This window comes from Nycticebus coucang, chromosome 18, assembly GCF_027406575.1.
Source record: "Nycticebus coucang isolate mNycCou1 chromosome 18, mNycCou1.pri, whole genome shotgun sequence".
Taxonomy (NCBI): Eukaryota; Metazoa; Chordata; class Mammalia; order Primates; family Lorisidae; genus Nycticebus; species Nycticebus coucang.
The window spans coordinates 20,198,940-20,216,518 of NC_069797.1; the positions used below are offsets into that span (position 1 = coordinate 20,198,940).

General features: G+C 47.2%; 1 protein-coding gene across 1 annotated transcript in view; it reads left to right on the plus strand.

The window, feature by feature from the left end:
* Positions 1-17,579, plus strand: part of PIK3R5 (phosphoinositide-3-kinase regulatory subunit 5) — a 98,612-nt gene that overhangs the window by 50,166 nt on the left and 30,867 nt on the right. The window contains exons 2-4 of the mRNA XM_053569474.1: positions 12,621-12,736; positions 14,551-14,651; positions 16,919-16,987. Of these exons, the coding sequence (XP_053425449.1) occupies positions 12,634-12,736; positions 14,551-14,651; positions 16,919-16,987 (273 nt within the window). The 5' untranslated portion in view covers positions 12,621-12,633. The remainder of the gene's footprint in view (positions 1-12,620; positions 12,737-14,550; positions 14,652-16,918; positions 16,988-17,579) is intronic.

Sequence of the window (17,579 nt, forward strand, 5' to 3'; positions counted from 1 at the left end):
AAATATACGATCATATCTAATGCGAAGAGTGAAAGTTTGATCTCTTCTGACCCTATGTGGGTACCCTTGATCGCCTTTTCTTCCCTAATTGCAATGGCTAAAACTTCCATTACAATGTTAAAGAGCAATGGAGACAATGGGCAACCTTGCCTGGTTCCTGATCTAAGTGGAAATGATTTCAATTTAACTCCATTCAATACGATATTGGCTGTGGGTTTGCTGTAGATGGCCTCTATTAGTTTAAGAAATGTCCCTTCTAAACCAATTTTCTTCAGTGTTCTGATCATGAAGGGATGCTGGATATTTCAAAAGCTTTTTCTGCATCAACTGAAAGAATCATATGGTCTTTATTTTTTACTTTGTTTATGTGCTCAATTACATTTATGTGTTTACGTATATTGAACCAGCCTTAAGACCCTGGGATAAATACCACTTGGTCGTGGTGTATAATTTTTTTGATGTGTTGTTGGATTCTGTTTGTTAGGATCTTATTGAGTATTTTAGCATCTATATTCATTAGTGATATTGGTCTATAATATTCTTTTCTTGTTGGGGCTTTCCCTGGTTTGGGGATCAATGTGATGTTTGCTTTGTAGAATGTGTTGGGTAATATTCCTTCCTTTTCTATATTTTGGAAGAGGTTTAGTAATATAGGTACTAGTTCTTCTTTAAATGTTTGGTAGAATTCTGACGTAAAGCCATCTGGTCCTGGGCTTTTCTTTTTAGGGAGATTTTGTATAGCTGACGCTATTTCAGAACTTGATATAGGCCTGTTCAACATTTCCACTTCGTTCTGGCTAAGTCTTGGTAGGTGGCGTACTTCCAGGTATTGGTTGATTTCTTTCAGATTTTCATATATCTGAGAGTAGAGTTTCTTGTAGTATTCGTTAAGGATTTTTTTAATTTCTGGTGGAGGATTACGCTGGTCATTTATGGAGGATAGGTCTGAGAATATCCTGGAGAGCTAGTTTAGTTATGACAAATTTCTTCAATATGTGAATGTCATTGAAGTATTTAACTTCTCTGTCATAAATGAAACTCAGTTTAGCTGTGTACAGGATCCTGGCTTGAATGTTATTTTGTTTTAGGAGATTAAAAGTCTATGACCATCCTCTTCTAGCTTGAAAAGTTTCAGCAGAGAGATCTGCAGTTATTCTAATATTCTTGCCCTTGTAGGTGCTGGTTTTCTTTCATCTGGCTGCTTTCAGAATTTTCTCCTTCATATTAACTTTAGTGAAATTGATTATGATGTGTCTGGGAGATGTCTTATTTGGGTTGAGTCATGCTGGAGTTCTGAAACTGTCTTCTATCTGAATTTCAGAATCTCTTGGCATGTCTACAATGTTCTCCTTCACAATCTCATGGATTGTGCCTTGTGAAGCCACTTCATTGCTTTCGGGGATCCCTATAAGACGATTATTGATTTTCTTCGAATTATCTCAGAGCTCTCTGAGAGAGTGATCTGTTTTTGCCCTCCATTTGTCTTCCTCTTTGAGAGTTTGGAAGTATTGAAAGCTTTGTCTTCAATGTCAGAAATCCTTTCTTCTGCTTGCTCCATTCTGTTACTGAGGGATTCTACTATGTTTCTCAGATCTTTGAGGGCTGCAACTTCTTGTCTCAATGTGTCAAAATCTTTGGTCATTTGGTCTTTGAATTCGTTGAATTCTTGAGGTATCTTCTGGGTTACTGCTTGGAATTCTAATTTGATCTTATTTTCTATCCAGATTCTGAATTCAATTTCTGACATCTCAGCTATTTGTTTTTGCATGGGATCTTGTGCTGTGTCTGCCCCAATCGATCCTTGGGGGAGTTGATCTACTCTGATTATTCGTATTGCCAGAATTTTTCTGTTGATTTCACCTCATGGTTGTTTTTCAATGTTGCCTCTGGCTGTCCTCAGAGTTGGGGAGGTGTCTCTCCAAGATTAGACCCCAGCGGGATCACCCTATTGTTGCTGGATCTTTGTAGGGAGTGACCCTGTGTGGTTCCTCAGGGGCTGCCCCAGCCAGGGAGTTCTGGTTGTGGAAGCAGCTCCGGAGTGTGACACACCTGGATCCAGCAACAGGGCAGGAGGTGGTGCGCACGGTTCTGGGAGTGCCTGGCACCCAGTGACTTTGGGACAGAGAGCTGAAGGCTCCAGCAGTCTCTGGCCCGGAGAAGGGCTCTGTGCAGAGGCAGGGAGGACTCTGGTGGGCACTCGGCTACCAGAGTCCCTAGCCAGACGAGCGGGCTGGTGTGGAGGCAGGGAGTGTACAGGAGGGAGGACGCAGGGTTGTGCCTCCTGGTCAGGGCATGCGGAGGCCCGGCTGGTGCAGGTCACTGGTCGGGCGTCACAGCACAGCTTTTATGGAGGTCTGGGCTGCTCCAAGCCCAGAAGTTTGAGGTTGCTATGAGTTGTGACACCACGGCACTCTACCCAAGGCAATAGACCGAGGCTCCAGTATGCCAAAAGCGGTCTCACTCTGCCCCTGAGGGTTAAGGTTGTAAGGCAGCTCAGTCCCTGCCTTTAGGCTGCTCAGTCACTAGGTTACTAGCTCCCACCTCATCCTTCCTCTGCGACCCTGAGGGCTGAGTTTGCTGGGGCAGTTCTCTCACAATGGCTCCCTTCAGTCCACAGATGAACACTATTAGCTCTGTCAGGCTCAGCGGCTCTGTCTGGGGCCCTAGATAATGCCCAAAGTTCTCTGCACTTCTGCTCAAGCTCTCCCCAAGGCAGTTCAACTGAGTGCCAAGTCCAAAATCACCAAAACAGTTCACAGGTAAGGCCTTTCCGGTTTGCAGTCTCACTGCTGCTTTTACCTATGGCTGCCAGCGGCATTAGGTCGTTTGAACACATGCAAACACTTGCCAGTTTTCCACTGTTTTTGTCCTCCTCTTGAGGTCCAGAAGTCCTTGCTGACTCCCTGTATCCTCAAAAGGATGATTATAGGCAGATCCCACCAGCCAGAGATGCCTTGAGTCTTATCTTCCCAGACTCACGGTGCCCTGTTGCAGGGAAGTTGTTACTCGGCTGCCATCTTGGATTGTTCTACAGAAGTTTTTGACAAATCCAATGTGATTAAGCTTTTCCCCTATTTTTCTTCTAAGGGTTTTATAGTTTTTGCTTTTTACCTTTAGGTCTTTGATCTTCTGTCTTGAATTTTTTTTTATTTGAGACAGAGTCTCACTGTGTTGCCCTTGGTAGAGTGCTGTGGTGTCACAGCTCATAGCAACTTCAAACTCCTGGGCTTAAGCGATTCTCTTGCCTCAGCCTCCCAAGTAGCTGGGACTACAGGTGCCTACCACAAGGCCCGACTATTTTTTGGTTGTAGTTGTCTTTGTTGTTTGGCAGGCCTGGGCCAGGTTTGAACCCACCACCTCTGATGTATGTGACTGGCGCCCTAGCTGCTGAGCTACAGGCGCTGAGCCTCTTGAATTAATTCTTTATGATATTGAGTCTTTCTAACAACAGGTCGTGGATCTCATTTACTTTTGCCTTCTCTGGTGTCCCTCAAAAATTTTCTTTATAAAAATCTTGCAAAAGTTTTAAAATTTTATTATTTTTGTTGCTTTTCCCCCAAATGTAATTTTTGTTTTATTTGTTTAGTTGGTTAATATTAATTTCTATATTAAGTTGTACTCACCCACTTTACCTAATTCTGTTCTTTGTTATACCCATTTTTCAGTTGATTCTCTTGGATTTCTATAAACATTGTGAGGATGAAAAATTATGAATTGTGCTAATTTTATAATTAGCAAAGGTATATAATTTGCAGGCAATATTTAATATGACTTTCTGAAACATATGACATTTAAACTTTCAGAAAGTACCTCAACCACATACCTATTCTGAAATTACTCAAAATACTCCAACAAGCAAGAAATGAATTAAAATAAAGGATTCATAAATAGGAATGATAGGGCACAAAACCCAGCAAACCAGTGAGCAATGAAATAAATCAAACCTCAAGCCACTGTCCAAAATTACTGCTGTTATCATAGTTATTACATTTAATGTAAATGTAAAAATTAATTATTTAAAGAGCTATGATACAGTGTAAAAATACTTGATAGAAATATGAATCTGTACTGGAAAAAGGTGATTTTGCATCAAGAGGGACTAAAATTACAGATTCAGAAGTAATAATGAAAATTATATGAAAATTCTTGATCCTTGCTAATTTTAAAATCTAGGTTAAAATGAATGGTATTGTCAGAAATCCTGAATTTAGGAAATTGACATGTGAAGTTGAATACCTGAATAGACCCATAACTCTGTAAGAAATTTTAAAAGTGATTTCAAAAATAGCCTTAAGGAGAGGAGCTTAGTGTGATTCTCATCCAGGCAAGAGGATTCCATGACTGTCTTGGGCTTCCATGTTCAGAGTCTCCTTCTAGATTTGGCATTTTCAAATCTGGGTAAGTTCCTTCTCTGCTCAGAGCCTCCATTTTCCTATCTTTAGAATGGGATGGTTCCACCAGATTGTCCCTAAGGTGCCTTTCTAGTCTCAGAGTCAAGCGTGTGTATGTCGTGTGCCTGTAAAATAGATCACATTACTTTCCAAGCCACACTGTGCACCAGAATCTTCCAAGGAGTGCTTTATTTCTTTTCTTTTTTTTTTTTTTTTTTTGTAGAGACAGAGTCTCACTTTATGGCCCTCGGTAGAGTGCCATGGCCTCACACAGCTCACAGCAACCTCCAACTCCTGGGCTTAGGCGATTCTCTTGCCTCAGCCTCCCGAGTAGCTGGGACTACAGGCGCCCGCCACAACGCCCAGCTATTTTTTGGTTGCAGTTTGGCTGGGGCTGGGTTTGAACCTGCCACCCTTGGTATATGGGGCCGGCGCCCTGCTCACTGAGCCACAGGCATCGCCGAGTGCTTTATTTCTTAATGCAAAGGCATCTGGAGTTGGGCAGCAGAAAAGTGTGTGTTGAAAAATCCCCTGATAGCTAACACAGAGCATTTATTGAATGCTTACTATGTGCCAGGAATTATTCTGAATATTTCTCACATATTAACTCAACCTTGAACTCTTACAGACCAAAACACACACCAAGTGTGTCCTGTCCTTTTAGGTGACGCCAACATGGAGTTGCACACAAATGCCAACTGGGCAGAGACTTCTGGTAACATTTGGTCATGAGGAGGTCATGTAGCTGTTACAGAATATGTTACCTTAACCTTTGTCTAGACTGACTTTAATATGAAAACGTGGTTTAAACATTATCAGAGAGAACCCTCAGATCTCCCAAAGCCCCAGATTCTCAGCTCCAGTTTAGGAATTTAGGTTAGGAGATTTTGAGGCAGCCAGCCTGGCCCTTGTCCTCTGTGGCTACACAAGAAACAGCAACTTCGACGAAGTTTATACCAGGCAGTGAGGCATGGGGTGGCTGCATGGAAATACTGAGAGGGTACATGAGGTTATGCATATACATAAAGGGGCTCAGAGCCTCGGCTACCCTTCTCACAGCTTCCCCTAATTAAAAACCCACACCAACATGGTACAGTTAACCAAACCAGGAAATGATCACCGGCACAATACTATTAACTCTAGTACTGACCTCATTTGAATTTTGCATTTTTCTCCCCCAATCTTCCCTTTCTGTTCTAGAATCTGGTCCAGGATCCCACCCTGCATTTAGCTTTTGTGTCTCCTTTATCTCTTCCAGTGATAGTTCCTCAGTCCTCCCTTACCTTTTAGGACCTCGATACTTTGGTGAGTATCTGCCCTTTGCTTTATAAACTGCCCATCAATTAGGTTGTACTATTTTGTTTGAGATAGGGTCTTGCTTTGTTTCCCAGGCATGAGGGCAATGGAGTGATCATAGCTCAGTGCAACTTCCAACTCCTGGGCTCAAGCGATCCTCCTGCCTCAGCCTCCTGAGGAGCTGGGACTATAGGTGCACACCACCATGCCTAGCTCACTTTTTTTCTATTTTTTTGTACAGATAGGGGTCTCACTTAGTTGCTAAGGTGAACTCCTGGCCTCAAGCACTCCTCACACCTCAGTCTGCCAAAGTGCTAGGATTGCAGTCGTGAGCCACCGGGCCTGGTTCAATTAGGTCTTGAATGATGTTTTCTCATGATTAGGTTGCAGTCCTGCATTTTTAGCAAGAACTACACAGGAGCGATGTCGCGTCCTTCCCTTCCCAGTGCACCATAACAAGGACATGTGATGCTGACATATACACCCACTGCTGGTGATGTCCGCCTCGATCATGTGGTTAAGGTGGGGCCTGCTGGGTTTCTCCACTGTGAAATTATTTTCCCCTTTGTAAGTAGTAATATATGGGGGAAGTACTGTCTACACACATATACCCTGTTTCTCTTCAGATTTTCACCAACGGATTTTAGCATCCATCGGTAGATCTTGCCTGCAACAGTTATTATTGCGGTGTCTGCCTAGGGGTGAATTTTCTATTTCCTCTGATTCTACCCACATTTATTAATTGGAATTCATTCCTCTTTTCTCCTCCATTTATGTTTTTATTCAGTTTTCTATAACATTCAATTACCTGTAAATCTCTCTAGACTCATGAGCGTTTATTTTATTCTGTGAATAATAATCCAGTGATTGTTTGCTTTCTTGTTTGAATTGTCCCAGCTGTGGCCATAGGACGCTCCTCCATCCTATGTCTTATCAACATGCCTCATCCTTTTTAAGTGTTGACTTATTTTTTGCCACTGCAAGAGGTACCAGTTTTATCATGTGTATTTCCTGCCCCGTCCTAGAACCAGCTATTTCTCTAAGTAGCCCTGATTCCTTTTATGGGAAAATGGTATTTAGAAACCAAGATCTGGGCACTGGAGTGTGATTGTTGCTGCAGGGACATAGTTGTCTCTGCAGACAGACCTAAAAAATATAGGTGTGTGTATTGATCCAAGTACACGCACACACACATATACATCTTTTTAAAATTTTCTATATGTGTCTATCCATATAGACATTGAAAACCATGAATTTATCCTGATTCCTCTAGTTCAATACCATGGGGTCCATCCCAGCCTGCTCCCTTCCTGCTTTCTTCAATAGGCTCTAATTTTCTATATTTACTTATTTGTTCAGTCCTAGTATTCATATAAACAATGCTCGGAATTGTCAATCCATATCCCTAACAGATTTGATTACTAGAAAACAGTATTTCTATCTAAAATACTTTGTCTTTAGTCTTACAGTATCCGGCCAAAATGCTATTTTCAAAAGTTACTTAGGTCAGTTCTTCCTTTCCTCCTCCCCTTCTATGTGGTTATGTTAATCATTTATAATAGTTAGGTTCATTTGTTATTGTTTCCCACTTTTGTTTCTCTGCCCCCGTATCCTGGTTGATCGGAATGATTTATTTAATTCTTGGTGTGTAAAATACTGCTGTGGTTCTCACAGCCGAAGCTGTGCATACAGAGGTCCTGGGGAAGGTTCGCTCCTTCCCTGTCCCTGTTTCATTCCTCAATCCTATCTACCCTTTTCCCACCTCCACCTCCCATGGTAACCAACCTCTTGAGTTTCTGGTGTATCCTTCCTGTATTGGAAATGGGAATCTCTGTACTTAGATCACCATGGAGATTCTGTCCTAAGCAGTCAGGGGAGGGGAGTGGTGCAGAGAAGGGAGAATGGAACCTCCCTGGACAGGAAAGATGAAGGAGTGACCCAGAATGGAAGCTCTCAGGGTCAGCCCAGGACTGCCTCCCTTGGTGATTCTCTTTATTCTCACCTGTGGGACCAGGGCTTCAAAGCATGGGCCTGGAAGATTCCAGAACACCAAGAAAGCAGGCCCATCCCTCTCCCCATGAGATACCTTCTCATTCCGCCCTTCAGTACAGTATGAAAAGCACCCTAAGAAAAGCAGCCTTCGGCTATGTTAACCAGTGTGATGAAAATGTGTCAAACGGTCTATAAAACCAGTGTGTGGTGCCCCATGATCGCATTAATGTACACAGCTATGATTTAATAATAAAAAAAAAAAACCTTAAAAAAAAAAAAAAAGGGGGCGGTGCCTGTGGCTCAGTCGGTGGGGCGCCGGCCCCATGTGCCAAGGGTGGCGGGTTCAAACCCAGCCCCTGCCAAACTGCAACCAAAAAGTGGCTGGGCGTTGTGGCGGGCACCTGTGGTCCCAGCTACTCAAGAGGCTGAGGCAGGAGAATCGTTTAAGCCCAGGAGTTGGAGGTTGCTGTTTGCTGTGTGAGGCCACGGCACTCTACCGAGGGCCATGGGGTGAGACTCTGTCTCTACAAAAAAAAAAAGGAAAAGCAGCCTTCCTTCCTGCCCCACAGGGGTTGGGGGTTGCCTTGGGAACCCTGTGCCGGGGGGAACCTCTGCCAGGCCCCAGGCAGAGACCACTCCTCTGATCAGCCTGAGCCTTAGGGAGGATGACCCTACCTGCATCAGGGGTCACAGCAGCATGTGGAGAGGAGGGAGCAGGGCAGCCTCCCTCTGTGCCCTTTTGGGTCACACTGACCCATCCCCAACTCTAGTCCTCTGTGTCCTGTGCGAGCACCGGATAAGGACTATGAGTCCTCTTCACTGGCTCAGAAGAGGAACTTGGAGGTGGGGGCAGGCACTGTTGGCTGTTTCAACACTACCCCATATTAGTGGTGGGGGCAGCATTCCCGGCAGCAGCTGGAATTTCACAATGGGAGCTCCTCTTAACAAGATGGGGAAGGGGGTGCTTTGCTTGCTAAGCTTTTGAAAGAAGACATCATCCTGGGGAGAAAGGGTGTCAGTGTCTTCCCCTGGCACCTCTGCCCCAAAGCCATGGGGTTCTGCTGACAAGTCACAAGAAACGGCTGGAGACTGACTCACCAGCTGGAAATGAGTGTGCCAGGGGGTCAGGCGCGCACTGCTGTGTGCTGGGTAACCCCAGGACAACACGGCTCAGGGTCCCTGGCTGGGCTTCGTCTCCCTGGCCTCTAGCCTCCCGAGGCCCAGTGCCTCAGGTGATCCTGCCTCTAAGAGCTTTAGACAACCTCAGAGAGCCAGCAAGGCTGGCCCACCAGAACTCTGCCCAATGCCCTGAGGATATTCCACCCTTCCGTGGAGGAGCAGCCCCAGGACACTGTGTTCTGACCCCTTCTAGGATAGGGCTGAGGATGTCACCTGCATCTTGTGTTGCATCCATTATTACAGTGGGGTGACTCAGCCGGCCTATGGCATACCCAGCTTGGCCACCGTGCACCCTGGTAGATGGGTGTTTTAAAACCCAGGTCACTCAGTTAGCTTCTGCTCCAGGCTAGAAATGCCTGGGTCTTGTGAGCCACCCCAGTCATCACCAGCACAGCCCCTGAAAGGGCAGTGCAGTGTCCCCTCTCCAACATACACTCCTGTGAGCCCCGGTCCTCTCTCTTTGGAGGACACACGTGTGTGCTGGGCAGCTGGCATGGGCTGACGTGGTGATGCTCAGGATCTCCAGCACCCGAGCCTCCGAACCTCTTAGAGCAAAATCTTGTTAATTGAGTCTTCACTTGTTGGGTTAGAAACATGTACTGGTTTTATTTTTCTTCCAGTAACTGCATCTGGCTATGCTGAGGGGCAGTGTATATATAGCGGTTAGAAACCCAGACTCCCTGCATTCATATCCTGGTTTTCCCACCTCCTAGCTGTGTGACCTCGGGCAAGTTGTCTACCCTTTTGTGTCTGTGCCACAAATTTCCCATCTCTTCATCCTAACCCCCCGAAGCTTCCCACAAAGGTATTCCAGCCTTCATTCAGCCTCTTACTACTAAGTTTCCCTCACCCTGCTGGTGGCCCTTTAGGGAAGTATCATGAAAACAGCTCAAGCCTAGCTTTCATCCACCTCGGATCCAGCCCCCATCCTGACAGGGAGTGCATGACCAACCATGAGCCTTCAAGCTGCCCCTCCTGCCCCTTCTCTCAGCACTGCCATGGCTCACAGGTAGCACAGGAGCAGGTGAGCAAGTTTGCTGGCTTTGTAGATAGTGAACTGAGGAGTGCCATGGGAGCACCCTCATCACAGTTATCCCAGTCTGTGTAAGGGAGCCTCTGAAAGCACCTCTGCCTTTGGCTTTGGAGAGAGAAAGAAGAGCCTTCCAGAATGGTGGAAACCTCTTTCCTCTTCCCAATGTGATAATGATGGGGTGAGTAGGTCACCGTGCCTGTTCTGCACTGACACCTCCCTGTGAGCCCATCAGGGGGGCTGCAGGCCCCATCCCTGACAGCTCACGGTGGCCCCTAGAACTTTAGAATGCAGCACCTTTTATCCTTACAGTTGGGTCTCAGCCATATTTTGGGAATACAGAAAAAGTTCTACTTGATACACTTTCTGTTTATACTAGTATTCATTCTTCTCAGCTCTGTCCCCACCCCTGACTGCCTTGAATAAGCCCCTCATTCCCTCTGGTGTTCTTTCTTGTGGGAGAAATGAAGGACTTGTGGGAGACCTCTGAGCTCTCTTCAAGAACCTATCTTGGGGTTAATGAGGGAGAAATCAGCCTCTGAGGACAAAGGGCGGCTTCATGACATCTGGGCCAGCCACACTCATCCATATGAAGCTCTCGCAGCAGGGTCTGCCAGACCTGAGCTTGAACAGAACCAAACTGGAGAGCGACCTGTGTCAGGGCTGTCACTGAAGGCAGAAGGCGTGTCCCATGATGCCCACCCATGCCAGCCCCCGCACAATCCGAGGTGGGGGAAGGGCCTAGAAGCTGGGAACCTGCCCCTTCTGGCCCTAGGTTGGCGGACTCACTCCCTGGGCTACCTGTGGAGGAGCAGCAAACAGAAGAACCAAAGCCCACTGGGAATGTTCCATGGAAGGGCCTGAGGATGTCTTTGGATATCCAGGTGCCACTAATGGAAACATCCAAGTCTCTGTCCTGAATTACAAATAAGAGATTTTCTGAACTCACCCGGCCACCTCAACAGTCAGAGGGCGTGGGACCTGGAGGGTCAGTCTGTGTCCCAGGCCAGTCCAGCACACTGGCCCTGTGCTCTAGGTCCTTGCCAAGCTAATTTTTGCACCCAGACCATGGCACCTGCTGCCTGCTCTTTCTGGAATGCTCTCCCCCTCATTTCTCCTGGCTTCCTCATCCAGCTTCAATGTCCCTTCTGCAGAGAGGCCTCCTTGGCTCCTCCACCGGATAAGAGTGGAGGGGACTCTATTGTCCCCCTCCCAGTACCATCCTTTCTTCATAGCAGTGTCTTGCCTTCTGGGATTACCTCTTTCTTGGTCTATTAAATCATTCAGTGTCGCTGTCTCCCATCAAAGACCATGCCTGCGTGTTCACTGCTGTCCCCTAGTGCCTGGCACATGGTGGAGTGGAGGCACGCACGTGGCCTCCTGTGTGCCCGCCACTGCCACCACCTTGCTTCACAATGTATGACCCACCTGAGACATCAGTGAAAGGATGCTGGGAAGTTTGCAAAAGGCTTAGTTTTCACTTGGCAGATGGTTCCTCCCAGGCTGGGGAAGCAGGAGGATTTGCCTATGTGGGGCCTCTGTGAGCTGAGTGCTCCAGCCAGGCAGCTGGACCCGGGTGAGGATTTCTCATCCCTTTGCATGTCGTTTGCATGGCTCAGCTCTAAGCTCTCTGCTTCCTCTTCTGGTTTCCTGGTTCATCCACAGAGCTGGACCATCGCTTTCCCTGTGAACTGGCCTGTCCGGCCAGTGAAGAGGTCTACCCGGAAGGGGCCAATGCAGAGACATGCCCAAGGACAGGGGCAGCAAGGCACAGGCAGAGGCATAGCAGCTACGTGCACTGGAAGCCTCCTGGGTCCTCTGCCGTGGCATTTCATCTTCCCCACATGCCGATGAGTTTAGCATCATCATTGTCCCTACTTTACAGATAAATAAACGGAGGCTTGGAAAAGCTGAAGAATTTGCCCATATTGGAGTCCAAGTCTGTTGGACACCAGAGCCGGGCCTAATTGCTGTGCCCAACTGCCTCTCGTGGCTTCCCAGGGGTCCTGGGGAACTCTCACATGAACTGAGGACCAGGGCTGGTCTTGCTGGAGAAGCTCTTAAGTCCCTGTCTGCTGCTAAAACCCTTTCTCAGGTCCCCTCCCCGGTAACTTTCCAGCTAAGCCAAGCACCCTCTGTCTTGCCTCAGTAGGACATGGAAGGGGGCCAGGCCAGGTCTTTGGATAACTGTTAGCATTGCCGTGTCTCAGAGAAGGGGAAGGAAAAGGCAAAAGTCGGGGCTGAGGCAGAAAAGGAACAGGTACCTGTGACCCAGGCACACAGGCAGTGGGTATGACAAGGTGAGGGAGGAGACGTGAGGACAGCCACCCTCAGCACATCGGGGGAGAGCCTGGGCCTTTTCTTCAGAAACAGGCTCCCTGCTCTACCCCCTCAGGGTCCTCCTGCCCAGCCCAGTGAGGTGTGGCCACTCCCTGGGCAATTGGCAACACTCCCCTCTGACCAGAGGAGTAGGCAGCTTCTCTGCTCCCATCGCTGACCGCTGACTTCCTGCACCTTTGCCCACTCCTCCCGCAGGGGTGCCCTGTCCTGCTGCTCAGATGCCTCCTCTGGTGTTCCTGCCTGGGAGGCAGCTGTAGCCCCTGGAGCTGCATACCCGGTGCAGCCAGGCTCACGGCACTGGGCTGTGTGCGCCTGCACTTTTGCCACTGCCCAACCTGGCCCTTGCTAGAAAAGGAGCACAATAGGCTGATCAGCATCTGTCCCCCTTGCAGGCAATGACTCAGGATGCAGCCTGGGGCCACGACGTGCACAGAGGACCGCATCCAGCATGCCCTGGAGCGCTGCCTGCACGGACTCAGCCTGGGCCGCCGCTCTACCTCCTGGTCAGGTAGGTCTGAGGAGGCTGGAGAGGGTCCTGAGGGCCCACACAAGCCTCTAGGGCTGTAGTGGGTGCTGGACCAGGCATGGAAGCTGGAAGATGCAAGTCCCCGGGCCTCGCCTGGGAGGTGCGCGGCGCAGCACCTGACGTCAGTCCTCAGTGGGTAGCATCTCTCCCTGTGACATCTTCCTCATCCCACTCAGGGCTGCATCTGGATTCTTGAGGAAAGTATCAAACATGCTTAGAAAACTATAGCTGCTGATGCTGAAAGAAGAGCTGGGAATTCGTGGGCAACTTCCCCCAGAATTCTCATGTTTACTTATTTCTAACCCCCTCCCCAGCCCCGACCTTCTCTTCCCTGTAGAACAGGAGAGAATCTCAGCAGAGCTTCAGAGAGCAGGAGGCCTCTATGTCCTCCACTCCCCAGGACTGAGAGACACAGGCCTGGGCAGTTGCATCTCTGAAGGCCTAGTTGCCATAATTCCTCATGCCTGTAAAGCTCTCTCATACCCCGCATTGCACTTGCTCTCTTAACTACTCCATGAGATGGACACCCACTGTGCCTCGAACATGCCTGGTTCCTCCCTACCGTGGGACCTCCACACCTGCTGTCTGGAATTCTTTTCTGGGAGCTGCACACAGCTGGCTCCTTCTTATCCAGGTTTTAGACCAAATGTTACCTCCTCAGAGAGACTTTCCCTGGCCTTTGAACTTAGATCTGGATTAAAACTAGTTCCTTTCAGCTGTGCTGCCTTGTGCAATCCACTTATCCTCCCGTGACCCCACTTTTCCTGTCTACAAAATGGGAATAATAACAGGAACCACCTTCCTGAAGGGAGGATGGGAGCCTCCATGGAGATAATGTATGCAGAGGCCTAGCTCCATATTGGCACATAGTAGGTGGCCAATAAACAGTAGTTTTCCTTCTTGCCTCCTACCCAGATCTTGATGGAGCCTAAGTTTATAGAGTTGGGAACCAGGGCATCATTGGGTAAAATAATACAAAAATATCTGATTTTTGCTAATTTTACCAAACCTATGACCACTGTTAGGGGCCTGCAGGGCTTTGGTGGGAGCCTATGCATGTGACGAGGCCTGGAGCTTCAGCTCCAGGAAGTTCAAGTTCAACCCGCTTCCACCCCTGCTGCCGTCACTTCCCACTTCACATATACACAGCACCCCCCCCCTTGACCATCCCTTTAATTTTTAGGGGTTTACCCTTGCTGACTTTGGGGAAACAGACTGACAAAATAAGAAAGTCTGGGGAAGTTACTGAGTGACAAAGTGCTCATTGTAGTTTTTAAAATACAAATGGTTTAGTTTCCCCTTCCTGACTTCATTGCCAGGCAGTCCTGGGAAGTCCCATGGCTGTCCCAGACTCAGTCCTATGTCTTGGTGGGAGCTCACTGTGGTTACTCTCTTTATTTTCCATCAATTCATCAGTTTCTGCCTCTGTTCTAACTTCCCTGTGCATCTGATAGGTACAAGTCCCCATGGTAGGAAACTGTGCCAGGGGAGGTTTGGGAGAACTGTGCTCTCCAGGGGTGCAGGCAGCAGAGTCATGGCAAGTTCGCTGGCCTCTAGAGGGGATCCCAGTCTGAATCTCCAATCCCTGTGTCTGTCATCTACGCAGGATAGGAAACTTGTCATCATGTTTTGGTGGGACGTGGTCATGTTGAGTGTTGTTCCAGCATTTTCTCTTAGACTCTCTTAGTTTAGAAAGGAATATTCCAGTGCAATCCCACAATGGAAGGTTCCAGTGTAGACCTCCTCTGACCTTCTCTATGGCCACTGCCTGACTATCCACCTCTCTCCCTTTTCAGCCGGGATGTGTCTAAACTGCTGGACCCTGCAGGAGCTGGTCAGCAGAGACCCAGGCCACTTCCTCATCCTCCTTGAGCAGATCCTGCAGAAAACCCGGGAGGTGAGGCAACCTGGGATCTGGAGGGCAGAGCTGGGTGAGCCTCAGAGTTAAGAAGCAGGTCCCAGGGAACGTCAGTCCTGGGGGTCCTGGACTCCCCCAGGAGGGGCTTGGCAAAGGCCCTAACAACCCACAAGTTTAGTGTCTCAGCCGTGCCTGTGCACTGTGCCTTCAAGAAGGGGTGAGTGCCTGTCAGTAAGAACACGTAACACATGTGTCGGGGTCCTGTGTTTAAGCTGTGTTGTAAGTCAAGACATTGACTAGAAAGGAAGAGAACACTTTGCTAAATTCCCTTCCTCAAAATCATCCATAAAAACAAAGACAGGAAAAAGAAAACTGATGGGAAAGGTGAACTGAAGCCTCTTCTGACAGTTCCATAATTGGGCTTTTCTGACGAAGGCAAGGAATGTGTTTAGTGCCTCTCTGAGCTTGGGCTCCAGAACAGCTGTGAGTCCCAAAAGAAGATTGAGGCTCTTGTATAGAGAGTTATCTTTTAAGTTTTTTTAAAAAATTATTTATAAATACATCACTAAGTTGGAAAACTTGTCACTTTCTCCCTCAGCGATCCCTGTAAGAAGGAACTCTTAGTTTTTTATCAAGACACCCAAGATTCCAATCTTGGCACACCATTCACCCGATGCTTTCACACCCTCATCCTAAGCAAACCAACTCAGAAGAGTCAAACTGCCTCTGGAGTGCTAAACGTATATGTCAACCCAGATAGAAAGGCTCAGTCACCGCACAGCAATAGGAAAGGGTTTTGTAGAAAGATCCATGCCTCATAATGTATAGGACAGGAAACTCGTCATCATGTTTTGGTGGGACCTGGTCGTGTTGAGTGTTGGTCCAGCATTTTCTCCTAGACTCTGACTTTAGAAAGGCACATTCCAGAGTTCAGAAGAGTCAGACTACCTCTGGACCACTGAATGTATAAGTAAACCCAAGTCTAAAGGCTCAGTATAAAAAGGAGATTTCTGAATTTGTGCCCACTGAGGTCACCCAGCACAGAAAACATGGAGGGGCTTTCTCTCTGTCTCCAAACCTACAAGTTCCAGAATGGTCTGAGAAACCTTTAGCGTGTTGACCGAAGCGTTCGAAATTGCATGCTGTGCACAGACTGATACGGGCTGCGGTGGGCTCCGTCAGTGAGACAGTTCACAAAAGAGCAAATAGAACTTGTAAACAAATAGAAAAAGAAAAATGTTGCCTCAGTAATAATAAAATAAAGGTAAATTGAAACCATAATGAGACAGACTTTGGCTAGGAAATAGGCCAAAAAAAAAAAGACAATAACCAATACATGAAGCGTGGGTAAAGCTGGTACTTTCATTGACACTATGTCTCAATGATCATGGGTATGTTTATAGCTTTGATATGTTGATTACGCTTCTTGAACCCTATTCTAGATAAATAATCCAAGTTACAGAAGAAGAAATGTGCATTATGGTGTTCATGTTAAATACTGAGAATATAATCTTGAACGTCCACAGTGAAACTAATAAATTATGGAGATCTTCCAGAAGAAGATGCAGCTAAAAATAATGCATGTTATTTAATGGTATAAAGAAAAGTTAATCTTAAACACAAGTGCATCAGTAAGATGTGTTAAATGGTTCAGGGGTACTGAATAAACATTTGGAAAGATACAGAGTAAAGATTCCCAGGATGTGATTCACAACGTACAGCAAATAAAATTCTAGTTGGATCAGTGATTTAAATTCCAGAAAACAAAGCTTCCAAGAATAGAAGAAAATATATGTGAACATTTACGTGCTGCTTGTAGAAAAAAGCAAAAATCCATAAAGGAAAAGTTGACACTTAAAATTTCTGTACATCAAAAATATCTAGAAAATGAAAAGACAACCAACTGGAAAACCATATTTACAATGCAAATAACAAGTAAATGGATAATGGGGGTTGGAGGAGGTGGTCTCAGAGACCATATAGTAAAACTGAAATTACAATGCCATATGTAAAGACATTAAGAGTAAAACTAAACTCACTGTGAGTATAGCTCTGTGGAGGAAGCTCCACGGGGCGGAGGGAATGGTATAAGGAAAAGTGCATTGAAGCAATAGCTGTACTTGGGTTTGGAAGGGGAAACGGTGAGTGTTTATTTATTTATTTTTTATTTAATTCTGTTCCCTACATTTTGGTCTTGTGGACACACTGCTTTTCACTTGAAAGAACAGAATGAGAAAGTGCTGCTGTGCACTGCCCCAGGCTCACCCCTGCAAGAGCCTCACCCTTCTTCCCCATCCTCTTCACAGGTCCAAGAGAAGGGCACCTACGACCTGCTTGCCCCACTGGCTTTGCTGTTCTACTCCACTGTCCTCTGTGTGAGTCCAGGGGGGAGGCTGGGAGGCGAGGGAGGAGAGGGAAGCATGACCTCCCTTGGGGGACACAGCCCTCCAACCTCTGGGGATGAAGACTGGCCGAGAAAGGGTCAAGCAATGACATGTGAGATGGGTTTCGACCATCTAGAGAGGCCTCTGGTAACTCCCTGTGGCCGTCATTGTGCCTGGCATCTCTGGGCTCCATGAAGGGAGCATTGTCACCTTCTGTTCACAAGCCACCAGAGAGGCCCTGTGTCCACCTCAGCTTTTACCCCGGTGGTAATTTTCACCCCGTGTGTCACCCCCTGTATTTATCAGACCAGCGGCACCCAAAGTGTGCATTGACTCATTCCACCCTCAAAAAAGTGACATTTGCCTCTAGTGAGGTTATTTAAGTAAAGGTGGTTTAGGCATTCCCCCCAAACAAATGGCAGCAATGGCACCATTTAGAACGACCCCCAAGGTGACAGCTTCCCAGAGGGGCTCTCCTAAGGTGGCTGAGCTTTGGTCTGTTGGGTAACATGAGGCCCTTCCAGGAGAGACCCCAGGGTACCATCTTGTCCCTCAGTGACTCACTCCCTGCAGGTAACGTCCA